This window comes from Egretta garzetta, unplaced genomic scaffold (genome assembly GCF_000687185.1).
Source record: "Egretta garzetta isolate BGI_Z169 unplaced genomic scaffold, ASM68718v1 scaffold291, whole genome shotgun sequence".
NCBI lineage: Eukaryota > Metazoa > Chordata > Aves > Pelecaniformes > Ardeidae > Egretta > Egretta garzetta.
The window spans coordinates 1875101-1901704 of NW_009258783.1; the positions used below are offsets into that span (position 1 = coordinate 1875101).

At 45.7% G+C, this 26604-nt stretch overlaps 1 protein-coding gene across 1 annotated transcript in view; it reads left to right on the top strand.

Moving 5' to 3' along the window:
* CAMK1D (calcium/calmodulin dependent protein kinase ID) overlaps positions 1–26604 on the top strand; it is a 95829-nt gene that overhangs the window by 63117 nt on the left and 6108 nt on the right. The window contains exons 5-8 of the mRNA XM_035889174.1: positions 8914–9026; positions 10796–10874; positions 22110–22197; positions 24075–24213. Coding sequence (XP_035745067.1) covers positions 8914–9026; positions 10796–10874; positions 22110–22197; positions 24075–24213 — 419 coding nt within the window. The remainder of the gene's footprint in view (positions 1–8913; positions 9027–10795; positions 10875–22109; positions 22198–24074; positions 24214–26604) is intronic.

A 26604-nucleotide genomic window follows, 5' to 3' on the forward strand; every position in this document is an offset into this window, starting at 1 on the left:
GCACTGCCAGTGCTTTCCCTTTTTTTTTTTATTTTTCCCTTTTACACAACTGTCACAGTTATACAAGACTGAAGGAAAAAGCCGCTCCAATGAGGCACAGCATTAAAGCATTCCTACTTTGTTCCCTTTCTCCTTATGTAAACATTTCATGGCTTGTCAACATGAATAACTTTTTGATGCTGTAGTAGAAATATTTTTTGCCAGGAAAAACGTCATTGCTGTATTATCCACTCTGTGCACTGTTCATTCTTTACATTTTCATTTAGTCTTAAGCATAAGTTATATGCTACCCAAAATAGCTTTTTTGTATTAAGATAGTACAGGAAGGCTTTATTTATTTGCATGTAAGTTTATTTAAAACAAAGTCCTGCCTAAAAACATCATCTTGATGACTGGCTTTCCAATCTACATGAATATTTGAAAACTTGTTGAGTACAAAACTTTGCAGGGGGGCGGATTTATCTTGGAGCAACCATCAACAGCAGGATGCAAAAAGCTTTTGCATAACAAAGCAAAAATCGACAGTGCTGATTCTGACTTTGTGGCAAAGCCCAGCAGGACGTGCTACAGCAGTGAGGAAGACAGCAGACATGCTAAAATACCTCCAAGCCTGCTTCACACATCACACCCTAATGCTCTTTTAGATGAGGATGGCATGTGCTGACCCAAACTTACCATCTTCCACAAGCAAACCTGAGCATGGAAGGCCTAGGGGTTGGGTTTTTTGACATTTTTGGTCCTTGCCAGCCATGGCAGGACAATCAGGTAGGGTGTTTTCTGTTGCTTTTGTAGTACTTTGCTGAGTACCATCTTCAGAGAGCGGGAAGAAGGAGGATGCAGGTGGAAGACACCAGTACACTGCCTCACTTCCAGGCTCAACCGCTGCCTAGGTTCAGGTTATCATCAAACAGCCACCATAAAAATATGTGTCCATCTGGCAGCGCCCAGGAGGGCTGTGAACTGTTGCACTCTGGTTGCCTGGAGATAAACTTGGCTCTGCTTTCCTCCAAGTTTTCAGTCCCATTCACCCATGGCTCATGCACCAAAGGTCTTTTTGATGGCAGACCTGTTATTTCACTTGTTTCTTCTGTGTGTCTTGCTGAGGAATACAGGTGAGACAGTGCTAAGTAATGTGTCCTCCACACCCAGTTCATGAACACATCTTCGATAGGTGGAAGGCTTCGATCTCATCCATAGTCCTTCCCCCTTCCGAAGCAAGGCTGCTCTTTCTGCAAGGTTCAGCTCAATCGTTTCCTGCTCTGTTTTCCAAATCAGCATGTGTTGGGCTTGTCAAGCAAGGCATACACACTCCTCAAATCTAAATTCCTCATTTGCTGTACGGGTAATTCCCAACCCTGAAGGCTTAAATCAGTTTAGCAAGAACGAGCCCCTATGAATTCCTGTTTGCAGGACAAGGAAACCATTTCAGGGTTTCTGTGCTTCATGTAATAAAGACTTGGTTTGTATTACGTGCAGTCGAAATGAATGGCAATAATGCGTTGCCGTAGAAGGAGCGTAGTAATGTGTTTGCCAGACCGTAACTGCTTGGGTGGGATTTGGTCTGAGATCAAATCACCTCCTGGAATATTTCTGCATGTGAGCTACATCCTTCAGCTCCTGTTACAGTCTGATGTACTCCAGGGCTCAATATGGTTACCCTAGCATAGGTGCTGAGTGCTGTTTCAGTCATATGGTGTCCCATCTGGTCTCACTCTGCAGCTGCAGGATGGTCCAGCCCCCCAAAGCCCCATGGCGTACCAGCCAGCTGGGCACAGGGGTCCTGTGCACTCCACAGCTTCTCCAGTGGCACTGGGCTCTATGTGGGGGCACCTCAGCCCAACCTGGGTTGATGCAAGCAGTCATTTCGCTGGGATGTGCTGTTCAGTGGCCTAAACTTACACTTTTAGTGCCACACTGGGGTGTCCGGGGCAGCCACGTGGATTTGGCAAGTGTAAAGCACTGCGGAGACCTTCCTTCTGGAGTGGCATATGGAGGCCAAGAGGGAGACCTAGACCATGTCGAATAGCACCAGATGCCCATACTGAGGCTACTAGATCACACCCTGCTCTGTACTCGGCCCCCTGCCTTCACAGTATGGTTTCAACTGCTTTATGGTACCTTTGCATCGCTCTCCAGTCTCCATTGACTCCATCTCTATTGACTGCAATGGGAACTTAGAAACCTAGTCCACATCTTACATGTCCTAATCTTGAACTGGTTCTCATCCTTGCTTCCAGGAGTAGCCAGGAACTGCAGACGTGGCCTCATAAGAAAGTGGATGTCAGGGATATGGGAAAGACAGAGGAAGAGGGGTCCTTCCTTAAGCTGGAAGGAAGTAGCCCTGCTGGGGTGTCTGACACCACCAGTGATGGGCACAGGTTTAGCATCTACATTTGCTGTCTCAGCAGTGCCACACCACCAGAGTTAGCAGGGCCAGAGTGCTCACAGCATGGCGAGATGCCACAAGCACCAGCGGCATAGCCACCCTGGTGCAATGTTGGTCGTTAATCCCGCCCTGAGCAGGAGTTATTAATTCCAATATATCACCACATGCATCCAGATATGCCATTTTCAGCTCCACGGTCAGCACAGTTGGAGCTACTTGCACATGCCCAAACCAGTCGGAGATGAATTTATGCATAGGGCAATCCAAGCACATCATCCTGCATCACCTCCCCACCTCTCCCACGAATCCTCACAGCCACTCTAAACAGGTTGTTGTCATTTAAGAAGATGGAAACTTAGGGGAATCCGACACAGAAGCCAGGCATAAATTAAAGATGCTTCGAACTATTATTACTGCAAGTGGTTTGAGTGCCTCCAGGCGCAAGCTCAGTCTCACATGAGAGCCTTCACTTCATGACACTGGAAGAACAAACTGTTTCTGGGGCACTGACGCGCTAGACAAATATTTGTTTCTGTGATATGCAAGGTGAGGGATGTCTTAGGAAAGAATACCTTTGTTTCAGTGCCAGTCTCCAACACTTCTCTTTAATGCCAGCCAGATTGCAGAGGCTGCACCAGCAGAGCTTTTATCAAAACCTGTTTTGCATGAGAAGTCATTATTCACACGAACTAATTTTAGCAGCCTGAAATTTCCTGTTTTTCCAGTTGCAATATTTCTCAACTCGAAACAGCCTCATTTTTGAGCTCAGCTTTCTGCTTATCACAAGGTAGTTTTGGTACATGTTCAGCTTAAAAACATAAAGCACAAGAAGAGCAAGAGACTTCACTGGATTCCCAGCAGCTGGATTTTGGATCCGTCCGGGTCATGTGGGAGGTTGCAAAAGCTTGGTGAGCTAAAATACTGATTGCATACCCGATATAACAAAGATTAAGTTAATATATGTAAAAAATAGAAGATCATGTTCCAAAGCTGGAAAAGCACCCCGGGCCACAGAATGCTCTGCCCCAGCCCCTGGGTAGTCATCCTCAACACCTCCTGTCTCTTCTGCACTAGGCTGAACACATTTTGCCCTGAATTTTCTCCTGATTCTGTTCATTGGTAGAGCAAGAGAATTCCTGTTTTGTTTTGTTATTTATAAACAATGAGTATCTGGAGATATATCTTGGATCATACTTTCCTGGCCTTCTTTGCTGCTGAGTTGCTTTTGATTTTCAAGTAGATGTGTGTGAAATCGTCAATGATGTTTGTGTATGGAAGGATTAACCAGGGACAGTACAAAGGATGTTATGCCAGAAAAAGTTTCCACCATCATCCTGGAGTCATGTGCTGGGAAAAGCTGGTCAGGCATCTTGCCTACTCGGCTTCTCACACAGCCTAAGCGAGAAAGCGAGGAATAAATTACTTGTTCGGTACTGGAAGGAGAGTTAGTGGTGGCAAAATGTACACAGGCACGTTGGATTGCTCAGGGTATCACAGTTAAACACTAGGAAAACAACCCCAAATGACTGCTCCTCATTGCTTGCTTCTTAATTTATTTTTTATTACCGATGTAATACATTCTTGTCCACAGTTTCATAAGGGTCCATTCCTAAAATAAGAAGAAATACATGTGTTTATCCCCATAAATAGCACTTGGATGACTTCCCACACCACACATCTCAGATCTGTGAGGGTTTACTAAGTCCCTTGCTCTAATCTCACTATAAAATTGTTGGTAAAACTAACCCCAATGCCTCTTGTGTTGCAGGCTGTATGCACCGACCATGCAAGTGGGTTATTTAGTCTTTAGTATCACCCCCAATATGTGACAGGAGCTTGCAGGGGTTTGCTTTCACTGCCTGGTGAGGAGGAGGCATTCCTGGTATTCCTCTTGTGCTTTCCTGATGGCTTCTAGAAATGACTTCTAGCAATATTTTCCTTTTGTACATCCACCTGTGGTTTTCTTATCTGCATCCCATTCTTCTTAAGGCAAGACTGGGAATAGGAGGTTAAGGGAAAATCTGTTGCTGATGTGATAAGGTTGCTAAATAATTCTGAAAAGCTTTTATTTGGCGAAACCGCAAAAATGATGACAACGGATAGCTGCCTGAAGCTCCCCCAGGACAACGAGGGATTTTTTCACATTGAAGACAGAGGGGTTATTTTGGTACTTCTGCATATCTAAAGAAAAGCAGCAGAACCTCTGATAGTGAGGTCATTTTTTTCACACAGAAATGTTCCAGCAGATGGAAATGACGTTGGTGGGATTTTGATTCTGTAAGAATTAAATAAAAACTTATTACGGACTTTGGAAGGTGGCCCAGTCACTGCAAGTCCAGCAAGATTTCCTCCAGCCATAAATTGCATGATAGGCTAATTTACCGGGGCTTTCCCATCCCTTACTGCAAAGCCAGTAATGTTAACACATTACAGTAAGTAACTTTAAAACTTCTGTGTCTTCCTAAACTCTGATTTTAAGGGAAAGGACAGCAAGACCACCTATATTTTGGCTCCCAGCCCCTCCCTGTGCCAGGATGCCCTGGTGTTCCCCTCCCACATGCTACCTCCTCTGTCCTAAGGAGCTTGCTCCCTTCTGACATGCTTTCTGGTGTAGGTCCTCAATGATTTGCCTCCTGGAGGAACATCCTTGGGTCCCCCCATGCAGGAGGTTGACCCCCATCTCTGGCCAAGTCAGGACCAGCCCTTGCCCTGCACTCAGCCTCCTCTCAGGCAAGGGGCTGGTTTGCAGGGATGTCCCTGCCCATGACCTGTAGTGGAGACTGACACTTCTCAAGCTCTCACCAGCAAGGGAAAAGGAGTGCCAAAAGAGTCTGTTGCCCCGTGCCCAGCTTCCAGTAGCTCTGGCATCCTTCTGCATGACTGTGACTCCTCGTACAGCCCTTTTGCCATGCACCCCTGTGATGAGCTGCAGTGATCTCCCAGACACAGAGGTAGATACCCCAGACATTTAGATTCATAGAATTGTTTAGGTTGGAAAAGCCCTTTAAGATCACCAAGTCCAGATGTTAACCTACCCCTGCCATCCCACCACTAAACCATGTCCCTAAGCACCTCGTCTGCCCAGCTTTTAAATATCTCCAGGGATGGGGACTTGACCACCTCCCTGGGCAGTCCTTTCCAGTGCTTGACAATGCTTTCAGTGAAAAAATTTTTCCTAATGTCCAACCTAACCCTGCCCTGGTGCAACTTAAGGCTGTTTCCCCTCATCCCATTGCCTGTTACCTGGGAGAAGAGACTGACCCCCACCTGGCTCCCCGCTCCTGTCAGGCAGTTGTAGAGGGCGATAAGGTCTCCCCTCAGCCTCCTCTTCTCCAGGCTGAACACCCCCAGTTCCCTCAGCCGCTCCTCATCAGCCTTGTGCTCCAGACCCCTCACCAGCTTTGTTGCCCTTCTCTGGACATGTTCCAGCAATGCAACGTCTTTCCTGTAGTGAGGGGCCCAAAACTGAACCCAGCATTCGAGGTGGGGCCTCACCAGTGCCAAGTAGAGGGGCACAATCACTGCCCTTTTGTCACATGCCCACTTAAGCCATGCAGAGGAGCAGGAGAAGAGCTGGATGTGTGTAGGAAAGGGATTGAAAGGCTCTGGAGAGGCTGGGGCTCTTGCTGGGGTTCGTGTCTCTCTGCTCCCCCTACCCTTGCAGGTTTATAGCCCTCCAGGTCTGTGCTGCCTTTTGCTGCCACGAGCGTGTATAAATCACAGCAGTCCTAACTTGTGCTCTTGTACCTTTGCCAAGGTAATTAGTACAGTGCACATTTCAAGAGAGTTATTTCTCTCTCCGGAGCAGCCTGCCAGTGCCGAGGCATGCACAGTGCTGTCTGCTTGCCCTAAAATGTTTTATCAGAGCAGTTTAGTTTTGTTGAAGGAAAGTGCTGAGGAAGGCAAGAAATTAATGAAGGGCTGTCAGGCTTCTTATATGGAGCTCAGTGTGTCCCCCAGGGAAGAGGGACAGAGTGATGGCTCCGAGTGACTTTGGCAGAGCCGTTTTATTCCAACCTGGACATCTTTACCCCGGTGGCCATCCTAACAGCTGCAGTGCTGGTGCTGTCAACTCCAGCCTTGCCAAACCCCTCAGTAAAGCACCCAAAATCTTGAGGGTTGTGAGAAAAGAGAAGGAAGGTGAAAATCAGTTTGTGTGCATCCCCCCACAAGACTGTGGGACATAAGCACTGACATATATTACATTAAAGCAAGTTATATAAATGTTCTTCATAGACATCTGTAGAGCTGGATCCTGGTTGTGCATCCAGTTTCTGTGTTAGGTTACCAGTTGTTTTTCCTTCATTATCCAGGTGCATGGTGGCTTTTTGGCGTTTGCTTAAATGTGCCATTTTTAATGGCCCTTCTCATACTCCACTTCCACCACTGAGGTTCACGGAGGAGTTGCTGCATCGAGCCCCATACACAAACACATGCCCATTAAGTAGGTATGCAGTCCTGCTCTGAACATAAATGCTTGGCTGGCATGAGGTTATCTTACTGGCTTTTGATAATGGCAATCATCCAGCGGGGCACAAATGAGGACTGGCTCATCGGCTTTGCAAGATAGAGAAGAGAGATTTCTGATTCAGCTGAACCACAGTGGATTCATTATAATGCTGCAGATTTCAGTAGAGTTCTTCCAGGTCAATATGAATCTGATGCAGATCAACATCTCACTCAGCATTTAAATTATTTATCAAGTGCACGGGCTCCTCAGAGCTAACAAAACATTGCTCCTTTCACCCTGAAGTGTGGAGTTGGTTCAAATAACTTCCAGGGCAGCCGGCTGGTTTTGTGTTATAAATAACTCAAGTATTTCATTTCTTACAGTTTCCCTGCCTTGTTCTGTTGTTGCTACAGGGTAGTGTTTCAGCTAGATCTTCAGCCTGTTAACAATGGCTGGTGCTCCCCAATTAAATGCTTTATTGAGGTTAATTGACTCAGGGTTTAAGAAAACTGTAGGAAAAAGATCATTTCAATATCGGTGAAGTATGTGAAAGAATAATTTGCACCATAGACTAGAGATAAGAGAAAAAAATGCATCATCCCCATATGAGACAGCAGAGTCAGAACGGCCCGTTTAGCTGTGAGCAGGATGGCTTTGCTAAAACCGTGGGCCAGCCCCAGAGGTACCTCTGGCACTTGGAAACATTGGTATTAAAACCTGAAGGAGGGGTATGCTTGCTGGCCTGTCTGCACGGAGAGGGACAGACCACTGCGTGCAGCATCGGCTGACGTGAGGGATCTCTGACACAGGAGTTTTCTCGCTGCATTTGCTTGCCGCGGTGCTGGATGTGGTTTTCCCACGTCTGCAGGGCGGGAGGAGCCCTGCCTCAGCAGAGCCACTATCCTGCTGTCTGCAGCACCGGGAAGGTGCACCCTGAGTGCTTTTGCTCAAGCTAGGCAAATAACGTTCAGTGTTCTGCTTGTCCTGGGGCTAGGTTTTCTGAGAAGTCTGATTATAAATACTGAAAACCAGGACAGGGCTGTCATTAGCCTTAGGCGAGGCAGGCAGTTTCATGTGGGTAGCAACACCACTTGCAGAAGTGAGAAAGGGAGAGGCTCCCCGTGTGCCTCTGCAGCAGCGGCAGCTCTGTGTGCAGCCCGAGCAGGATCTGCTCCAGAGGTGGAGTGACTCCCAGGCATCCTCTTGGCAGGGACCTGGGGACACAGAGCCCAGCACAGGCCACAGACTCATCCTGCCCTCTGCCTGATAGTGCTGCAGGGCTCCTTGTCCTGCTTTGCACCAGCTCTTCCTCCTCGTTGTGCTGGAGAAGAGGTCCATGTGGGTGGCCAGTAGCTCTGCAGATGTACAACAAACTTTCTTATACTGCTACGACCTCTCGCACAGTATAGAGACCACAGGTTGTGCTCAAAGCCTGTCCTGATGCCATGCAGGTGACTGGGTGTCATTACCTTTGGTGTGTCCTCGGCTCGCAGGGCTCTGCTGTGCCCGCGTGTCTACAGAGCTGCTGCAATGCCTCTCCACCAGCTGGGCGAGAGTAAAGCCGGTGCAAGGGACTTGTGTGAGGTGTTGGGTGAGAACAGTCCAGAAGGACAACCAGAGCAGTGAAGCCAGTATGGAGAAGCTGGGATGGGGAATGGTTGTGCTGAGGGATGAGAGGGACTGGTGCTGTGTGTATGTAGGGTGTAGCCCATGAAAACTCCTCTTACCACATGTATAGGAGAGGATGGAAGGGCTCATGGATGTGTAATAAAATTATTCCTCTGGCTAAACACCCAAAAGCATGCAGAGGGAGACCAGGATATCTGCATGAGTCAGCATAGGATCAACAGCACAGGGTTTCCATGCCAAATTCCTCTTTGTCCAGGATGATGCCAATCTCCAGAAGTGGGTTTACATGTCCCTGAACAAACATCTCATGTGGTAGTGCTCGCCTGCTTGAAAACTTATTGGGGCAAGCCTTAAGGAAGAGTTTCTCCTTCTTCTCCCTCCCTCTTTCTCACCTTCTTGGCTGAGACGTGTCCAAGGGTCACATGTCTCTTTTCTTGTTCTCCACTAGGCTCTGTGGGTATCCTCCTTTCTATGATGAAAATGACTCCAAACTCTTTGAGCAGATCCTTAAGGCGGAGTATGAGTTTGACTCTCCATATTGGGATGACATCTCCGAGTCTGGTAAGAAGCTATTGCTCATTTCATTGCAACAACCATGCATGCACGCCTGCCTATTGCAGATCTCCTCCTCTGGGCATGAGAACACACCCTCCATCATGTGTGGAGCTTGTTTTAACTGGAAATCATGGGGAATGTGCATTACTTTTAGCTGAAATAGTTATGGGAGGTTATTGCTGCAGGAGAGCAAATGAAGTATCATTTTGTCCAGTTACACACAAAGCACTAAAACATAGCTGGAACAGAAGACGAAGATAGCAGATGACTGTCCCAAGAAGACAAAGGAGTTTAACTTCTCCATCATATCCAAATAAAATGCAGATGTTTTTTGTGTCACTAATAATAATAAGGCAACCTACTTTGACTCTGTTCATACTGTCTGAAGCGAGCCTGCAGTGTATAGAGCAAAGACAAACCCAAGATTAATGGGCTTCCAAATGAGGTGGGTAAGCAGATTCAGAAACTGGGAATAGTGTCCATGTGGTCGGGTTCAGGTAGCTGCCCATATGCTTGCCCAGTTCCCCACCCAGTGCAGAAGACATTTAGCCCCCAGCACCTGTCTGTGCCTGCTCCAGTCGGCCTGGCAGGGAGGCAGATACACTGCCCTGTTATGGGCCAGTGTGCCTAAAGGCTTCTGGCTCCAGCACGGCTTGTGGTCTGCCAGCATCAGTGTCTATAGGTGACAGCAGGGGCATGCTCAACGTTGCTGCCATGCCACGTGGTCTCCAAGAGGTCCAAGCGTGGTGCCCTTGCTCTGTCCAACCTGGGGGAACACCTGCCATTTCACGCAGGAGAAGAAATGAATTCTAGGAACATTTTATCGGGCAAAAATATCCCTAGAAATGCAGTCTTCTGATTCATTAGTACTACTGATTAAGGCAAGGGAGATATAAAAATAAGTGTTTCATTTTAAAGATGATTATATACCCTGTTATCTCTGCGTAGAATAACATTTCATGCTGCTTACATCTGCAGTCCAGATATCATTGTGATGGATTGCTTAAAATATATATGTGATGAGAAGTTTTCTTTAAGCCCATAAGGGTTTTCTGAGAAAATATGAAGGTCTGCTGGCAGACCCCTTTGCATTTTGGGAGAAAAGTCCATCACCTAAATCAGCACAAAGGTTTTCCTGCCGTATTTGGCTTTGCTGTGGCTCCTTCAACTACACTCTCCTGAAACTACTGGATGCATGCCATGCCGTGATCTCCCTTCCCTCCATTATAATGTTGATTAAAACCACACTACCTCATGCCTGAGGGAGTCCATTGTCCTCAGTAACTCGTTTGTAAATATGCAGCATGTCCTCACAGCTGCCCATGTGTGCAATTGCTTGGACTGAGCAATGAGAAGCTCCTCTTACTGTGGCATCTGACCTCCTCCTTGCCTTTCCCACTCAGTTTATTAGCATCTCCAACAGATGAGGCCATGTGCAGACCACTAAGATGGTCAGAGGCACTTGGGTGACCAGGGAGCCAAGAGCTGGCAGGCTTGAACTCTGCTGACTCTGAATTATTCATCCCACTCCTAAATATGCCTGCAAGAGAAGACACCTTCAGCTTTTACCTGTCATATTAAATAGCTTGGATTTGGTCCTAAGTAACTTTGGTTTATTTATAATAATAAATGACAAATGACCCAGGTCCGTTTTTTCGCCCTGTAGCCAGATGGCACTTGGTAGCCCAGTCAATGCTGTTGGCTGGTCATCCCGGGCCAGAACTGGACATCAACCCTATTGCTTTAAATTATTGTCTCTTTTTTTTTTTTTCCAGCTAAAGACTTCATTCGGAATTTGATGGAGAAGGACCCAAATAAAAGATACACCTGTGAGCAAGCAGCACGGCACCCTTGGTAAGCAACAGTCACTGCTGTGTGAAACCCTCAGGACAGAGATCATCGTTATACATTCATGGATGGAAGTGGTTTTTCTGTCACATAGTATACTAACCTCTACTAAATAACTTAGTGCTCATATTCTTACAAACCCCTCCTTTGTCCTCCAGATATTCCTTGTAAACCATGTTGGACTTTAATCTCATGCACCAAACTGTTGCGTATCTGTATAAAGATTCAGTGAAATGCTGAATTATGTGTGTTGGCTGTAGTGCAGCAGTGGGATATGCCAAAATGATTGAACCCTGAAATCATATTTTGGGGCAGAAGGTCAATTTGTGCAGGTGCACAGAAAGCTGGGTATCAACCTGCTCATGAGGTCCTTGCCAAAGTAATATCAGAGCACTTAAGAACATCCTACAAAGTAGGAAGTCCTCATCTGTGCTTCACAGATGACAGTCCATCTCCTACTTGCAGCAAGGACCTGTTTTCATATGCAGTTTACCCTCTCTTATTGAACAGAAGAGAAAGGAAACCCTGGAGAGGGATTGGATCAGCTGAGTCTGAATTGGCTGTAGCAATGCCATCTCCCTGCAGTGACTACAGAAAAGTACCTGGTCTGACTGTATTTATAATTTTGACCTGTGTTAAGTGCTTTAAATTATATGATGCCTTTACACATGGCTGACTTCACCAACATTATCCAAGTATGCAGCTGAAACAAGAGTGGCTCGTGTACTTTTGACCAACCCTGACTGACTGAGCATCACCCCAAAATGGGCTGTACCCAAAAATGGGCTTTGGATGTCAGTCTTTTAGAGCTTCATGATATAAGAAATGAGATTTTGGTTGTTATAATAGCTGCAACAAAAAGGAGTCAATGGCATGACATTTTCACCCCAGATGTGCATTAGACTGTGCTTTGATGCTATCACAGTTACCACAAATACCACTTCCTTTTGCAGTTTCTGGAGCACTGGCTGGATAAGAGCATTAAGCTGCACGTTTGCAGGGAAACCAAAGCTTTTCCTGAGCGTCCATAGCCCCTCAGAAAAGCAACTGGGCCAGTGTCACAACTAACTCAACAGCTTGATGGCCTGCAAAACCATCCTGGCTTTGCAATTTGAGCCCAGGGATCAGCCTCGAGTAGTGTAGTTGAGTATAAAATGCATGGTAAGAGCAGCATGGGCATAGAAGCTGTCTGTGAGTTCTAAGGCAGCACTGCTTTCTGCTGGGAGCCGGAGATGTTTATTCAGAGGATGGAGTCTGCATCCATTTGAGGCTGGAGAGCTTTATCAGGGGGCTCTGGTCACCTCAGACATGGGTTTTGGATACGCTCCTTGACCTTTCTAGCTCTGAAGGGACAGAACTTGGTGCCCAGCTTAAAATCGTGTTAAATTTTGAAGCAGAGTAAAACATAATGGCAGTAGCTTTAGGACAAATACTTCAGTTTGGCTTCAAGGGTTTTATGCTCCTCTCTTTGACACTCGCTAGTTTGTCTCATCTCATTGCTGCTTTCAGTCCTGGGACTAGACGGAAAGTAAACCGTTGCAAAGGTTTTTATCATTCTGGCTTACTTGTTGATAAAGTTTACCAATACACAGGATTACCCCCATCCTTAAGTAATGATTGATGACTCAAGAAGGCATTCAGTGAGTTATGGCTACACAAGTGCTAGAAATACAGTGAAATGGCACTGATTTTTCCATAGTGGGAATGATGTACCGATGTCTGACTGCAGATTGTCAGCCACTGCGGTTACAAATCAGGCTGCAGATAAATTGAGGCTCAGCCTTTACAATTAAAAAGTTTTAGGAAAGGCTTGGGATGCAGAAGGCAATGTAAATCATGGAGAAAAGCAAGGTTCTTGCTTTTCATCCTCCATACCAATGACAATGAGAAACATTTTACAGAGGGTTATTAGCTGTGTCAGTGGCTGGGATCAATCCGAGTGAGAGATGAGGAGAAATCAAGACCTGGGCCTGCCCTTTTCCCAATGGCCCATCAATAACTGCGTTGTCTGTGTGACAAAAAAAGAAATTTGGGAAATGAAATCCAGCTTTCGTGAGATGAAAAAAAAAAAAAAAACCTCCCACATTTCTAAATGATACTGACCTGAGCCTCAGGAAATTAAACAAGTTACAAAAGCCAATATTAGAAATACAGAATAAACAATGGGAATGCAACTCCCAGCAGAGGAGGAGGTGACCATTTGTGTAACTCAGAGGCAGATTTTCCAAAGTCTTACATCCAAGATACACAAACCCTAAGCATCCAGCTCTTGGCCCCTCTACATCTGTGTTGGTTGCTGGAGTGCAACAAAGAAACGTGGCACTTGTAAGACACACAGCTTCTGGGCCCTCCTAAAGGAACAAAATGATAAAAAGTGTTTTCATTCCTTTTTTTTTTCTTTTTTTTCTTTTGCATGTCATGGCCAGGGGCCAATGGAAACTCACAGACTGCTCCGTATTTTTTGGTATTTTTTACAGAATCAAATCTTCCATTTCAAAACAACCCCCCAAAAAAGGTTTTCCCCCATTTCTTTGGCAGGGGGTCTTCTTCTGCCAGGCTGACTTTGCAAGGCTACCTCCCAAACATGTAAAGCATGGCTCAGGGGCAGCCTTCGAGATGCCAGACTTGCAAATGGCACTGCAGTATAGAGGGTTAAAATATTCACCATGTTTCCATACCCCATCTCAAATCCACCTCCCCTTGACACAGAGACAATATGTGCCAGTGGATTAAGAGCAGAAGGACACTTGTACCATGAAAGCAAAGCATGGAGGTTTGCAAAGATATGGCTTCAGATCTGCCCCTGTCCCCCTCAGTAAGCTCTTGAGCAAAACTCGCTATCTCATTCCTCCTTGCTCTGAAAAGCTTCCTGTAACATAAATATTGCAGTTATGGACCTCTCTGGTGAGTGCAGCGATTTTCTGGAGGGTTTGGATCCTGTAGTGATAAATGCTACTAAAATGCCTTTTTGGGTAATCAAGGCTATTCACCTCAATATTATCTGCTATTTCAGAGTGAGTGCTAGGATCTCCTTTTGCCAAACCATTGCTCAAGAAGCATTTTCCACCCACATTGCTTACGCCAGGAAATTGTGATGGTTTGACCTTGGCTGGATGCCAGGTGCCACCAAGCTGCTCTATCACTCCCCTCTTCAGTAGGACAAGCAGGGAGAAAATGAGATGGGAAAGAAAAAGACCCCTTGTGGATCAAGAGCCCCAGCCCCTTCCACCTCCTTTCCCTTAGCTTTTATACCCAAGCCAACATCATATGGTATGGAATATTCCTTTGGTCAGTTTGGGTCAAGTGTCTTGGCTATGTCCCCTCCTAAGATCTTGCCCCCTCCCAGCCCTCTGGTGGTGGGGGGGGAATGTTGGAGACACAGCCTTGATCTGTGTGAGCACTGCTCAGCAGTGGCCAAAACATTGGTGTGTTATCGACCCCTTTCTACATACCAATGGAAAGCACAGCACTGTGAGGGCTGCTAGGAGGAAAATGAACTCAATCTCAGCCTCACCCAATACAGAAATAATGAGTAGTTTACTGCTTCTTTTCTCATTCTAGCTATTATATCTGTTGCAATGGTATCCTCCTCTCCCCTTTGAAGGAGGGGAAGGAATTTTTGGTGGAGGAGGAGAGCTCTGTGCTTCCTCTCAACAGTCAGCTGTGTCCTTCTCTCAGGCTGGGCGTATTTAAGTTGCCAACAATTCTCTTGAGGCTTGAGTTCCTCTCATGGTTTCATTCCATGTTGCAACAGTTGGAGATAAGGGTGCGAGTGTTTAGCCAGCAGAGAGAGGCTACCCCGACTTTTATAATGTGGGCATCCTGTACCACCTTTTCACATGAGCATGTATTTTTCAGCGTACATCCCCATTAGCAACATCACCTTCCATATTGCCTACATAGCGTTGTCTTCTCTCTGTGTCATCAAGAGGAATGAGGCACATAAGACTACTGGCTTAGTGGGAAGAGATGGTCAGAGCAGACTTCAAGTGTTCCCATAAAGCAGAGTCCTTACACCTCAAATAGCCCTTGTTGGCATTTCATAAAAGGCATTTTTTTGTCCACACAACTGGTTCTGTGGAGCGACATAACTAAAGAGGCATCTTTGAACCCTAGAGTTCGCAGGAAGTGAAACCCTGATTCCACAGAGGTCAATAGGAGTTTTGACATAACTTCAGTGAGGGCTGGGGTTTGTCTCCTTATCTCACCAGCAGAACACAGAACATCTCCCCAAGCCACTGGTGCTGTGCAAATGGTAGATAATATATACAATGAAGTGACTCCATGTAGTGACATTTTCCAGCTTTCCCTTTTTCCTCCTCCTATGAAATCTGCCCCTGCAGCATCCCTGCATTGGGATCAGCCACAAATTGGGAAGAAATCTATCAAATCATGAGTTCTTAGAACATATGTTACAATCTGATTGTGATAAAAATAGTTAACTGTGCATAAGATGGCTACCATGAGATTTTGTTGTTTCAGTATATACTTATGAAGAACAAACTGATTCCAAAATACACCTCTAATTTCAATTACCAGGTTTTTATTAATAACTTCCAAACAAGGCTTGCAAAAACTGAATCTTGCAATGTATTACATTTGTGCCTTTAAGGTTAATAATCTCTTTGAATTTCGGGAAGCTGCTCTAGAATAGCCAGCTGCTCACATGACTGAATGTTTGTACAGGATCAGACCCTAAAAGAAAGTAAATACTTCTTCCCAGTGGCCCACTTTTCTGTGCTGTATCTGCTCCCCATGTGCCTGCATTTACGTGATGTTTTGCTATTTATAATCAAATGGCCTTGGCAGGGGGACGGTATGTTAAACTTGGAGTTGGCAGAAAAGGAGGCTAATAATTGCAGTGAAGTATGGTAGCAGAAACAGTACAATATGTAAGACTTGTTGGTATAATGATTACACAGCAGCCCGACAATCTGTCCATTTATACAGATTTCTCCAGTTTAATATACAGGTGACTTATGCTTTTCATTAGAAAAGTTATTTATTTTGTAGCGTATCTTTCACTGAGGTTTGCACTGTTTATGGTGTGTTGCAAAGGTGTAATGTTCTGCGTAGTTGTTCCACCGTGACTTTTCAAAAAGGATGTGGAAAATGAAAGTAACAAAAGAGCAGGGTAATTTTGCTGCAGCTTGATACGTTTTAATGTTTCCCTAGCCCATATTAATGACAGCAATTAAGTTTATTAAATATATTGCCAAGTCAGAGCCCACATCCTGTTTAGGGCAGTTGCTCAGGCTGAAGTTTTTAAGGACAAGAAGCAGAAACCCGAGGACCTGGTTTTTTCCAACTGTAGGATCCCACTGCACTCCCCGCGAGGTCAAGCTGGGTCCTGCAGCCACAGATTCAGCCTCCAGGCTCAGGTCAGAGGGAAAGAAAACAGTCCTCAGAGGGTGAGGAGAAGGTCCAACAGCTAGGAAGCTAGTATAGGAATTGGAAGGCATGCCATGAATTTATTTGCTGTCACACATTACCTAAATGACCTTAAATGGGATTTAGAGCTGTGTGCTGAATCTGGTTACAGCATCGAAGGCAACATGGGACATCTAAATTAAAGGGTGATGCATGTACCGTCTCCCTGTATAGACTGTGTAGGAGAGAAGGAGGTTGTAGCACATAAGTTAGACACCTGTATCTGCAGGTACGAGTGTGGCCCTCGATTTTCCCCACCGCTCGTAGAGATCGAAAGCAGATACTTGGGATGTGCCGACATCCACTCCCACCTACGCTGAAGAATCCCAAAGCTTTGGCAAGGATTGAGCCTCTGCAAATCATGACCATGACCCTGAGTGTTTATTATGTGCCAGAGAGCACGAGCCAGATAATAATTTCCACCCAGGGAAAAGACATGGTTTACAAATAGCTCAGTTCTCAGACAATGTTGTTTGAAGTGTGAAAAGAGCTCCCTGAAAGGAACTGCTGATGTTTACAACATTAAATCAAACTCTTATTGAGTTCATCCCTGCACTCTATTTATTTTGGAGCATCACTGATACAGTATGAGCGTGCGTATATTTATACACATGCATGTGTGTATGTGTGTGTATATAATATGTGTGCGCGTGTGTATGTGTAGAAGACTTATGAGCCTTCAGCATTATCCATTACAGCTGACTCCATGTTTCCTGTCATTGTACTCAAGAGTATTCCCAAGTGCTGTTTGGCCAGCAGAGCGTTTGAGTTGGCTGCCTTCAGTATGAAGGTTCAGAAAATAATGGTAGATGAAAGACTCTGCCTGCCATCATGGGCAGGGAGGATGCGAGACACATATGCTTGCAGTGTGCTAACGAAGAATCGTCCAAATGGAAATTTACTGGGTTTGTCTTTGTTGGAGGTTCCTCTCAAAGCTTAGAAGTGGTATGGCCAGATAAATTGCTGCAATAGCTTTGAACCCAGATGGAGAGCTAATATAAATTAGATACTATGAAATAATATTTGATCATTAGTTTATATTCTTCTCATGTGTAGGGTTAGAACCGTTATGGTTATTCATGAGAAATACCCTTCTTAGCTTCACTGGAAGTATTTGTGATGGATAGTCATCAGATTGTGGCCCTTGGTATCCACTTCTGTGTGTTGAGACACTCACATATTTACAACTGGATATAAGACCAGCTTCAACACAAAGTTCCCCAAACCATTGTTAGGATGAAGCTGCCTTCAGGTGCTGCAAAAGCAGGGTCCCAGAGAGAAAAGCCAGGTTCCAGTTGGACTAATCAGTCCTTGCTCACTTCTGGGTGATGCTCAGCATCATAGCAGACCATGTATTGTTCTGCTTTGTTTAATTTTTTATTTTTTTTTTATATATGGGTGTAGTAGGTAGAATTACTATCTTTTACTGGGACAACTGGTATAGTTGATAACAACAAGCATCAATGCTGACATAGTTAAATTCAAAGTTAACTGCAAAGCCCAGAGCTATTGCTGAGGGTTTCACTAAATATGCATCAGTTTGATCATATTTGAAATAGAAGATGGTTGTTTCTCAGGGAAAATGGAGCTGATTCCCATAGGAGAATGTGGTGTCCAGCGACAGGACAAAGGGCAATGGGCACAAACTGAGACATAAGAGGCTTCAGTTGGATATGAGGAAAAACTTCTTTACTCTGAGGGTGACAGAGCACTGGAACAGGCTGCCCAGGGGGGCTGTGGTGTCTCCTTCTCTGGAGATATTCAAAGCCTGCCTAGATGATGTCCTGTGCAACCTGCTCTAGGAGAACCTGCTTTAGCAGGGGGGTTGGCCTGGGTGATCTCCCGAGGTTGCTTCCAACCCTTGCCATTCTGTGAGAAGGGTATCTTGTGCAGGGGAGGGAGGAAGAAAGTTGCTAAAGTATTCTTGTCCTAAAAGGAAAAGCAAGATGGTTTATAGCCTGTGGACTTGGAGAGTTAGGGAAAGGTGGAAGGGCAATGATAATGTGCTCTAAAACCAGTACCTCTATTAAATTTCATGCATTACCTTCTCAGCATGGGAACTGAGGTTTGTGATGAGATACATTCAATATAGATGTGATGATGCTCATGGTACACACCTCGGGGTAGGTTTGTGAGCCCGAAAGCTTATCTCATTTTTCAACCTCTACCAGTTGATTGTATAAAAGATATGACTTCTACCTGCTCACCTCCCCCTCTCTTCCCTGCATCCTTAAACCACCACATCTCCAGCAAAATGCCAGCAGTGAATGGACGTTAACATTTCTCCTGTTTTCCTAGAAGTAAAACTATACTATAAACACTATAACACCACGAGTGTTTTATAAAAGTTTCAAGATCCTCCAAGTACAGTATAAAAGCACCGCCTTCATGTTACAGCATTGCACTGTTAACAGGATAGTTCTTCAGGGGCGGCGTGGGGAATGATCCCACACCCAGCTTTGGCAGCCAGGGCTGCATTTTGAGCCACACTCTTCGGCATACCAGCACGTGTTTGAACGGATCCCACCATGCTAAATTAGCCCCAGCACTGCTGTTATTTTGTTCTGATTAAAAACTAGTATCTGCAAGGTGCTAATGCTGCTGAAGGGACCATAGATGTGGGATGATCCCCACCTCTGTAGTGTGTCTGTCCACCCCCTTCTGAAGTAAACAAGTACTATTCTGCCTATTTGGGAAACACCCAAATACCAAGACTTTTTTTCTGGAATTACCAGAATTGCATAGTGAACATAGAGTTAGTGGTGGCAGAAGACATTTTGTGAACTATTGGAAGCAGCAGTTTCTTATTGAAACCACCAGCATTTCGGAAAAATGATCCCTAAACTCAAAAAAATATACAGCCTGTGTTTCAGCTACACGCCCGACGAAGTTTCATATAGCAGAAATGCATTTGCAAGTCCTTGTGGAGACTGGAAGAGTTGGCAAAGGTATCATACCCCAAGAACTTGTTCTGTCCGTGTTTCCAAAATAAAATTTGACAAGCGGGAAACATGATCTGTCCTCATACAGCTTGTTACCAAACTTGTTCATAAAGCAAAATGCTTCATTAGCTTTGGAAAAAAACGTTCTTTGCAAATGTAAATTTTCTCTTTGCAGCTCAGTCTTTTTGATCAGTTACTGAACAGATATTTTGGCTTGTGGCTGTTCACATATTAAATGTTCAGCTTATTTTTCGTCTGCAGATCTGTAGTATGAGGGTCAGTGCTCCCAGCTGGTGCATGTTGAGGGCACCTGACTTCAACCAAGGAGGTGTTCTTGGACCCACTTTTTTTTTGGAGCGACTCTGACTAGCAGGTTGCATTCCCACTGGGAAACTCTGCTAGGGCCCATCTGCACAAAAAGGCTGAGCAGTGTGCGAGGAGAGTGGACACGAATCTGCACACACTCATGCCCCGGAGCTAACAAGCCATGTAGGGCAGGCCGTACAGCTGGAGTCTTCTCAGGCTTCTGGTCAGCTCTTCATAGAGGTAACCTGGAAGCAATTAGGGACACTCTGTGTCATGTTATTTGGGTCATGTAGGTGTGGCTGTGGTAAAGCTGTAGGAGCTACTTCACATGATGATTTCATGGTAGAGAAATACAGAAAATGCACTGTTATGGTGGGTGCAAGGCCAGCTGGGCTTTGTATCCATCCGGGAGTATATGCTGCATTGGATCCATCAGGGTCTGTGCTGGGCCTTGCAATATTCCCAGTGAGGGACAGAGGATGGAACAGTGAACATGATCCTTAACCTAGATACTGACACACCAAGCTTTTAGCTGTCTGGCCCCAGTGGGAAATCCAGACCAGCTTGCCTCCCTGTCAGTGGGAGAGGTGATCAGAAGGAATCCTCTTCAGAGGAAGGTCTGAAGATCTTCCAGTTCTCAGTCAAACACCTCCCCTTCTCCAACAACAGCATAGGGACCCAAGAGAGGATGTCAGGGGCCATTTGGGAGCCACACTTTTCTCATGGTATCAATTCTTCTGTCTACTTGAGATAAAAGTTATACGGCATTAGCAGTTAGACAAGTGCCCTTCCCAGTTGGAGGTGGGCTACCCTGAATGGGAACCCTGCTCCTTCCTGCCCACAGTCTTGCTGGCTTTGGTACTCTTGAATAACTCAATATAGATTAGCTCAGTTGCAACATGATGGGTTTGGCGGCTTTCCACTCTTGGGAGATGGGGGTTAGTCCCTCACCTTCCTCCCAAGAGTAAGTTGTTCCTCTCATCTCTCTGACATCCTGGGTGAGTGTTGCCAGCAGGAAGGAGGGGAGCAATTTGGAGAAGACTGGTCCCAAAGAACACTTCTTAGATGTGCCATTGACACAAAGGTAAAAAAAGCTGCGTGTCCTTTGAAGAACAGGGTTACAGTTTGGAATGGTCTGGGCAAAATGAAAGGAATGTCTCCAATTCATGGGACACATAAATGGAAACAGCAGGCTGGGGTTTGTAAGCAGAGTTTCATCTTTCAAGAAACACAAAGCAATGCTGCCATTCTGCTGCCTTAGTTGGAAAACAGCGAACAGTTCGGGTACCACCCTGTAAGGAAGATGTGGACTGGTTGGAGAAAGTCCAGAGAAGCTCACTAGATCAGAGGATTAGAAAATATGAGTTATGAAGAAACAGTGAAAGAATCAGTTTGTTTAGTCTAGAGAAGAGAAAATGGAGAGAAGACATGATAACAGTCTTCAAATATGTGAAAGAATGCTTCAAAGACAAAGGGAGTAAACAATTTTCTGTCTTCTGGGATACAGTGGGGGACTGGAATAGGTTGTCTGAGGAGTCTCCATCTTTTGGAGATCTTTAAGGACTGGTTAGCCAAATATCTGTCAAAATTATTTTGACAGAGCTGGCATGGGACTAGATGACTGCTGGAGTCCCCCAGCCCCTCTGATTATTTTATTTGAGGTCCCCAGACTGGGAAGCTCTGGGCCTGATGGATTATTCATTTTTTAATATTTTTTTTATTGCTAATGCACATTGGTTTTCTACACTGTAGCTAAAAAATGGATTTCTGAAAACATCAGATACAACATAGGAGGCAATCTGTGCTTCCTGGCATCATGTACATTAGATAGCACTAATTACCCCAGCACATGGTCCAACATCAGTTCACTATGGTGCCTACTATTCCAACAGATCTCATGCCTCGAGGAGTTAAATGAATCAATGAAATTCCCTTGAAATAATTGTGTTTAGTGGAGATTGAATGTGTCTTTATCTGTTAAAAGAAACTGCACAACATCTGTCAAGTTTTTAGGTTGTGTTGTTCAGCTTAAGCTATTTGTGCAGCCTGGGCTGCTTCAGTGAGCATCCATGTATCTGCTTTACTGTAAATCTACATTAATCATGATGAATGGCTATGTATGTTGCAGGGTGGCAGGAAAATCTCCAGTGCAAACAGAAATCAGACAGGTTGGAGTGGCTCTGGAAGTTCCTGCATGGTTGAGGCTAAAAGTAGTTTCAGCCTGTTGATGTTAAATCTTTAGATGTAAAGAAAAAAAAAGGTAGAATGTTTTCATCTAGGGCTGTAACGGTGATAGAAAGCAGCCGTGCACCAACAAAATAAGGTCGTACCTCTTTGTAGCTGCCAGACCTACAAGCCTTATCTACGCTTGCTTTTATTGCCCCAGATTTTCCACCACTGGTGCCAGCAGAGACAGAAGTGGGAAGTTTGAGCCCTTGTGTGAATGAAATCATCATCACTGCAGGAGCAATCACCTTGGACCAGTCTTCTCTGTTGAAGAGAAGAAAGACTATCCGAGGAGAACAAAAGATGTCTTAAAATTTGTCTTCTCTGTCCGTTTCAGGATCGCTGGTGATACAGCACTCAACAAAAACATCCATGAGTCAGTCAGCGCTCAGATCCGGAAGAACTTTGCAAAAAGCAAATGGAGAGTAAGTGATCCGTCATAGAATCATAGAATCATTTGGTTGGAAAAGACCTTTAAGATCATCAAGTCCAACCGTACCTGTCCACTACTAAACCATGTCTCTAACTAAACACCTCATCTACTTGTCTTTTAAATACCTCTAGGAATGGGGACTCAACCACCTCCCTGGGCAGCCCATTCCAGTGCTTGGGAACTCTTTCGGTTAAGAAATTTTTCCTAATATCCAATCTAAACCTGCCCTGGCACAACGTGAGGCCATTTCCTCTCATTCCATCACTTGTTACTTGGGAAAAGAGACCAACACCCACCTCACTACCCCCTCCTGTCAGGCAGTTGTAGAGAGCGATAAGGTCTCCCCTCAGCCTCCTCTTCTCCAGGCTGAACACCCCCAGTGCCCTCAGCTGCTCCCCATCAGCCTTGGGCTTCAGACCCCTCACCAGCTTTGTTGCTCTCCTCTGGACATGTTCCAGCAATGCAACATCTTTCCTGTAGTGAGGGGCCCAAAACTGAACCCAGCATTCGAGGTGGGGCCTCACCAGTGCCAAGTACAGGAGGAAGATGACTCTCCTGGTCCTGCTGGCCACACTATTCCTGATACAAGCCAGGATGCTGTTGGCCCTCCTGTACACCTGGGCACACTGCTGGCTTATATTCAGCCGGCTGTTGACCAGTACCCCCAGATCCCTCTCTGCCAAGCAGTTTTCCAGCCACTCATCCCCATGCCTGTAATGTTGCATCGGGTTGTTGTGACCCAAGTGCAGGACCCAGCACTTGGCCTTGTTGAACCTCATACAGTTGGGCACTCAATCCCCTCATCCAGATCATTGATAAAGATGTTGAACAGAACTGGCCCCAACACCGAGCTTGTGACCAGCCACTGACTGGATCTAACTCCATTCACCACCATTCTTTGGGCACAGCCATCCAGCCATATTTTTATCCAGCCAAGTGTACACCCATCCAAGCCATGATCAGCCAGTTTCTCCAGGAGAATGCTGTGGGAAACAGTGTCAAAGGCTTTACTAAAGTCGAGGTAGACAACATCCACAGCATTTCCCTCATCCACTAAGTGGGTCACCTTGTCATAGAAGGAGATCAGGTTATTCTAGCAGGATCTGCCTTTCATAAACCCATGTTGACAGGGCCTGATCTTCTGGTTGTCCTGGGCATGCTGTGTGATGGCACTCAAGATGATCTGCTCCATGACCTTCCCTAGCACCGAGGTCAGACTGACAGACCTGTAGTTCCCCAGATTCTCCCTCCAGCCCTCCTTGTAAATGGGCGTCACATTTGCCAACCTCAGGCTGGTAACCTCCCAACCTCAGGGACAACACTTAGACAAATAACTCTGCTAACACGGTGGCCATACAGCCACCCTTTCAGCATGTTAGCGCTTTTGTGGCACAAAATTTTGGTCAAAATAGTTGGTCCAGTCTTAGGTTACGTGGTCTTGTGGGGCCTTTTAAGGAGGATGCTACTAACCAAGTGTATAAAGGAAATGAGTGTGAGAGATGGGGCTGGGGCTGCTCTTAGCTACAGCACCAGCGGTCACATGCAGGGTTGGGTCAGCACTGTGGGGGGACAGTAAAGCTGACACCCAGTGTGTTGGTGCAGAGAAGGATGCGTCAAATATGACTTTCCTTGTAGGCTGCCGCATCCCAACTGAGTGCTAGAAGGAATGACAGGGAGCGGGACCAGGGCAGAATTGTGTATGGTTTGATATTGCTGTTTCTAGCCTAGAAACTGGAAAGAGGGAAAAGTTGGAAAGCTGATGGTCTCATTCACTTCTCACAACTCTGAGCAGCCAGGAGAGGAGCAGAAGTAACCCTTCCACCTCCATTTTTTTTTATTCTTTCTTTCTTTCTTGTTTTTTTGCTCCAGCAAGCGTTCAACGCCACAGCAGTCGTGCGACACATGAGACGGTTACACCTCGGCAGCAGCCTGGACAGCGCGAGCACCAGCGTCTCAAGCACCCTCAGCCTCGCCCCGGCGCTTCCCGACGCAGCCACGCGGAAAGATTGTGAGTAGCTGACATCCCTGGAAACCTCCCACCACAGCAGCCGAGCAAATTTTCGGGAATCTCCATTTTCTCCTTGATCCCCAGGCTGCAGTCCTCACTGCCAGTAGGTTCAGCTTCGTGCAAGCCGGTGTTTAACATAAGGACTGAGAAGGGACCGAGGCCTTCATTTTTAGCTGGCCAAAAAAATAACAATTCAGTGGGAAAAGTTTATGCACTAAAAAAAGTGAGTTTTTAGCTCAGTGCATTTTTGATGGAAAAACACCGTTTCTTATGGCAAAAAAGGGCTTTCGCTTGGGAAAAAGACCCAGACCCCCGCAGCAAAAAAGTTTTGTAGTTGGTTGAAAACTGAAAAAGTTTACTCAAACTGTTTATGTTTGAGTTTCCAGTATTATGATAAAACATTTTTCTGTAAAAATTGGCTTACTTTACATTTTTCATGCAGGAGACCAATCCTGCCAGTCTGACCCAGCTTCCCTCTTCCTGGGCCAAATTAAGCTCCTGTATGAAGAAGCTCATTTGTCTGAGCAGGATTCAGGCTCTGTACACCACAACGGGGCTTGGCCCACTGCCTTGTTTGCTATATGCTGTAACTGAGATTTGCAAGCAGCCCAATGGAGTGAGATACTTGGGATATATATTTTTTCTGAAAGCCAGGGCAGGAGAAATGGCAGCAAAGTGACCATTTGGAATATGGAAATGTGACCTTTGCAATTAAACCTATTTAATCTCTGGCTTCTGAGCATTTCTTTTAGTCCCTTCTGTTCATTTGTAGAGATTTTTCTATCATGAAATGGACGGATGTGGCCTTTACAATTAGAGGAGATTATTTTAAGGTATAGCACCAAAAAGGAATGCTAATAGCTTGTGGTGTTGCAAGTCACTTACTTCACTGGAGACTGAAGTGGTCGTTTCTAGACTGTACCCTGCACTATTCTGGAACTGAAAGCACCTGATGTTCAGAATGGATTTTTGGATGGCATTGCTATCTGCCTCGGCCACCCCTGCCTGCCAGCCTTGGCTCCTTGATGATAGGACGAGGGGAAATGGCCTCAAGGTGCACCAGGGCAGGTTTAGGTTGGACATTGGGAAAATTTTTTTCACCGAAAGGGTTGTCAAGCACTGGAAGGGGCTGCCCAGGGAAGTGGTCGAGTGCCCATCCCTGGAGGGCAGGCAAGATGCTTAAGGACATGGTTTAGTGGTGGGATGGCAGGGTTAGGTTAATAGTTGGGCTTGATGATCTTAAAGGTCTTTTCCAACCTAAACAATTCTATGATTCTATGACATGTCACTAGCCACAGTCCCCCCATCTCTGTATGGAAGCTGTGGTTTCTCTTGCTGTCATGGGCACGGTTTCCCCCATGGTTGGGGTGGGATCTGCCTTCTGGGAGCTGCATGAGCTGTTTTTCCCAACCTGTGTTGTGGCTGAGCTAGAAGAGAACCCCTTCCCTCTGCATCTCAGACCTGATGGGGTTCATGCCCAGTACCCCGTTTGCGATGCCCTGTACCAAATCCTACAGCTGCTGCTGGAAAAGCATCACTGTGCTCCTGGCAGACACCTGGCACCCGCAAAGGAGCAATGTAGCACTGACTGGCCACAAAGCACTTCCAACCATGCACTGGCAATGCAGCAATATAGAAAATCCCTTACAGGGGAGAAACACACCTTTACTTTGGTTCCAGCTGCAGTATGGTTAAGCTGGACCCCAGTCACAGTTAGGTCTAGAGCATCTGATGGCATGCTTTACTGTTAAACTGGTGAGTGATTAGTCTTCATCCATCCATTTGATTAATCTCAAATGGTGTTGATTAATAGCATTGAGTAGTCTGAATAGTAATCGAAAACCATCTGTGAACAAGAAGGGTGGGAAGAGAACAAAGTCTGTTTAACAGCTACAGCATCCAGCAGGTCCCTGTACAGAATCTGACCGTATTTTGCAGTGGTGGAGAAGTCAGCCAGGATACGAAGGATAAAACCAGATGTGTTAAGATAGGTCAAGTTTTTTCATGTGAGAAATAAGAGGCAGAAAAGTATCGAAAGATTTCCAAACATCCCAGGTTAAGTCCAGCTTGGCAGACAATATAGAAGAGCTTCCCTTCCTCAAAGAAATTAATTAAAGAATTAGGAAATGCTGGAGCTCCAGAGAACCAGTGAGGAGAGCCAGCAGCAAATACAAGGAGTGACATTAAGAGGGAGCGGACATATCCAATGCATTCCACCAGTATCAGTACAGGCTGGGGGAAGAAAGGATTGAGAGCAGCCCTGCTGAGAGGGACTTGGGGGTGCTGGTGGATGAAAAGCTGGACATGAGCCGGCAATGTGCGCTGGCAGCCCAGAAGGCCAACCGTACTCTGGGCTGCACTGGGAGAAGCGTGGCCAGCAGGTCGAGGGAG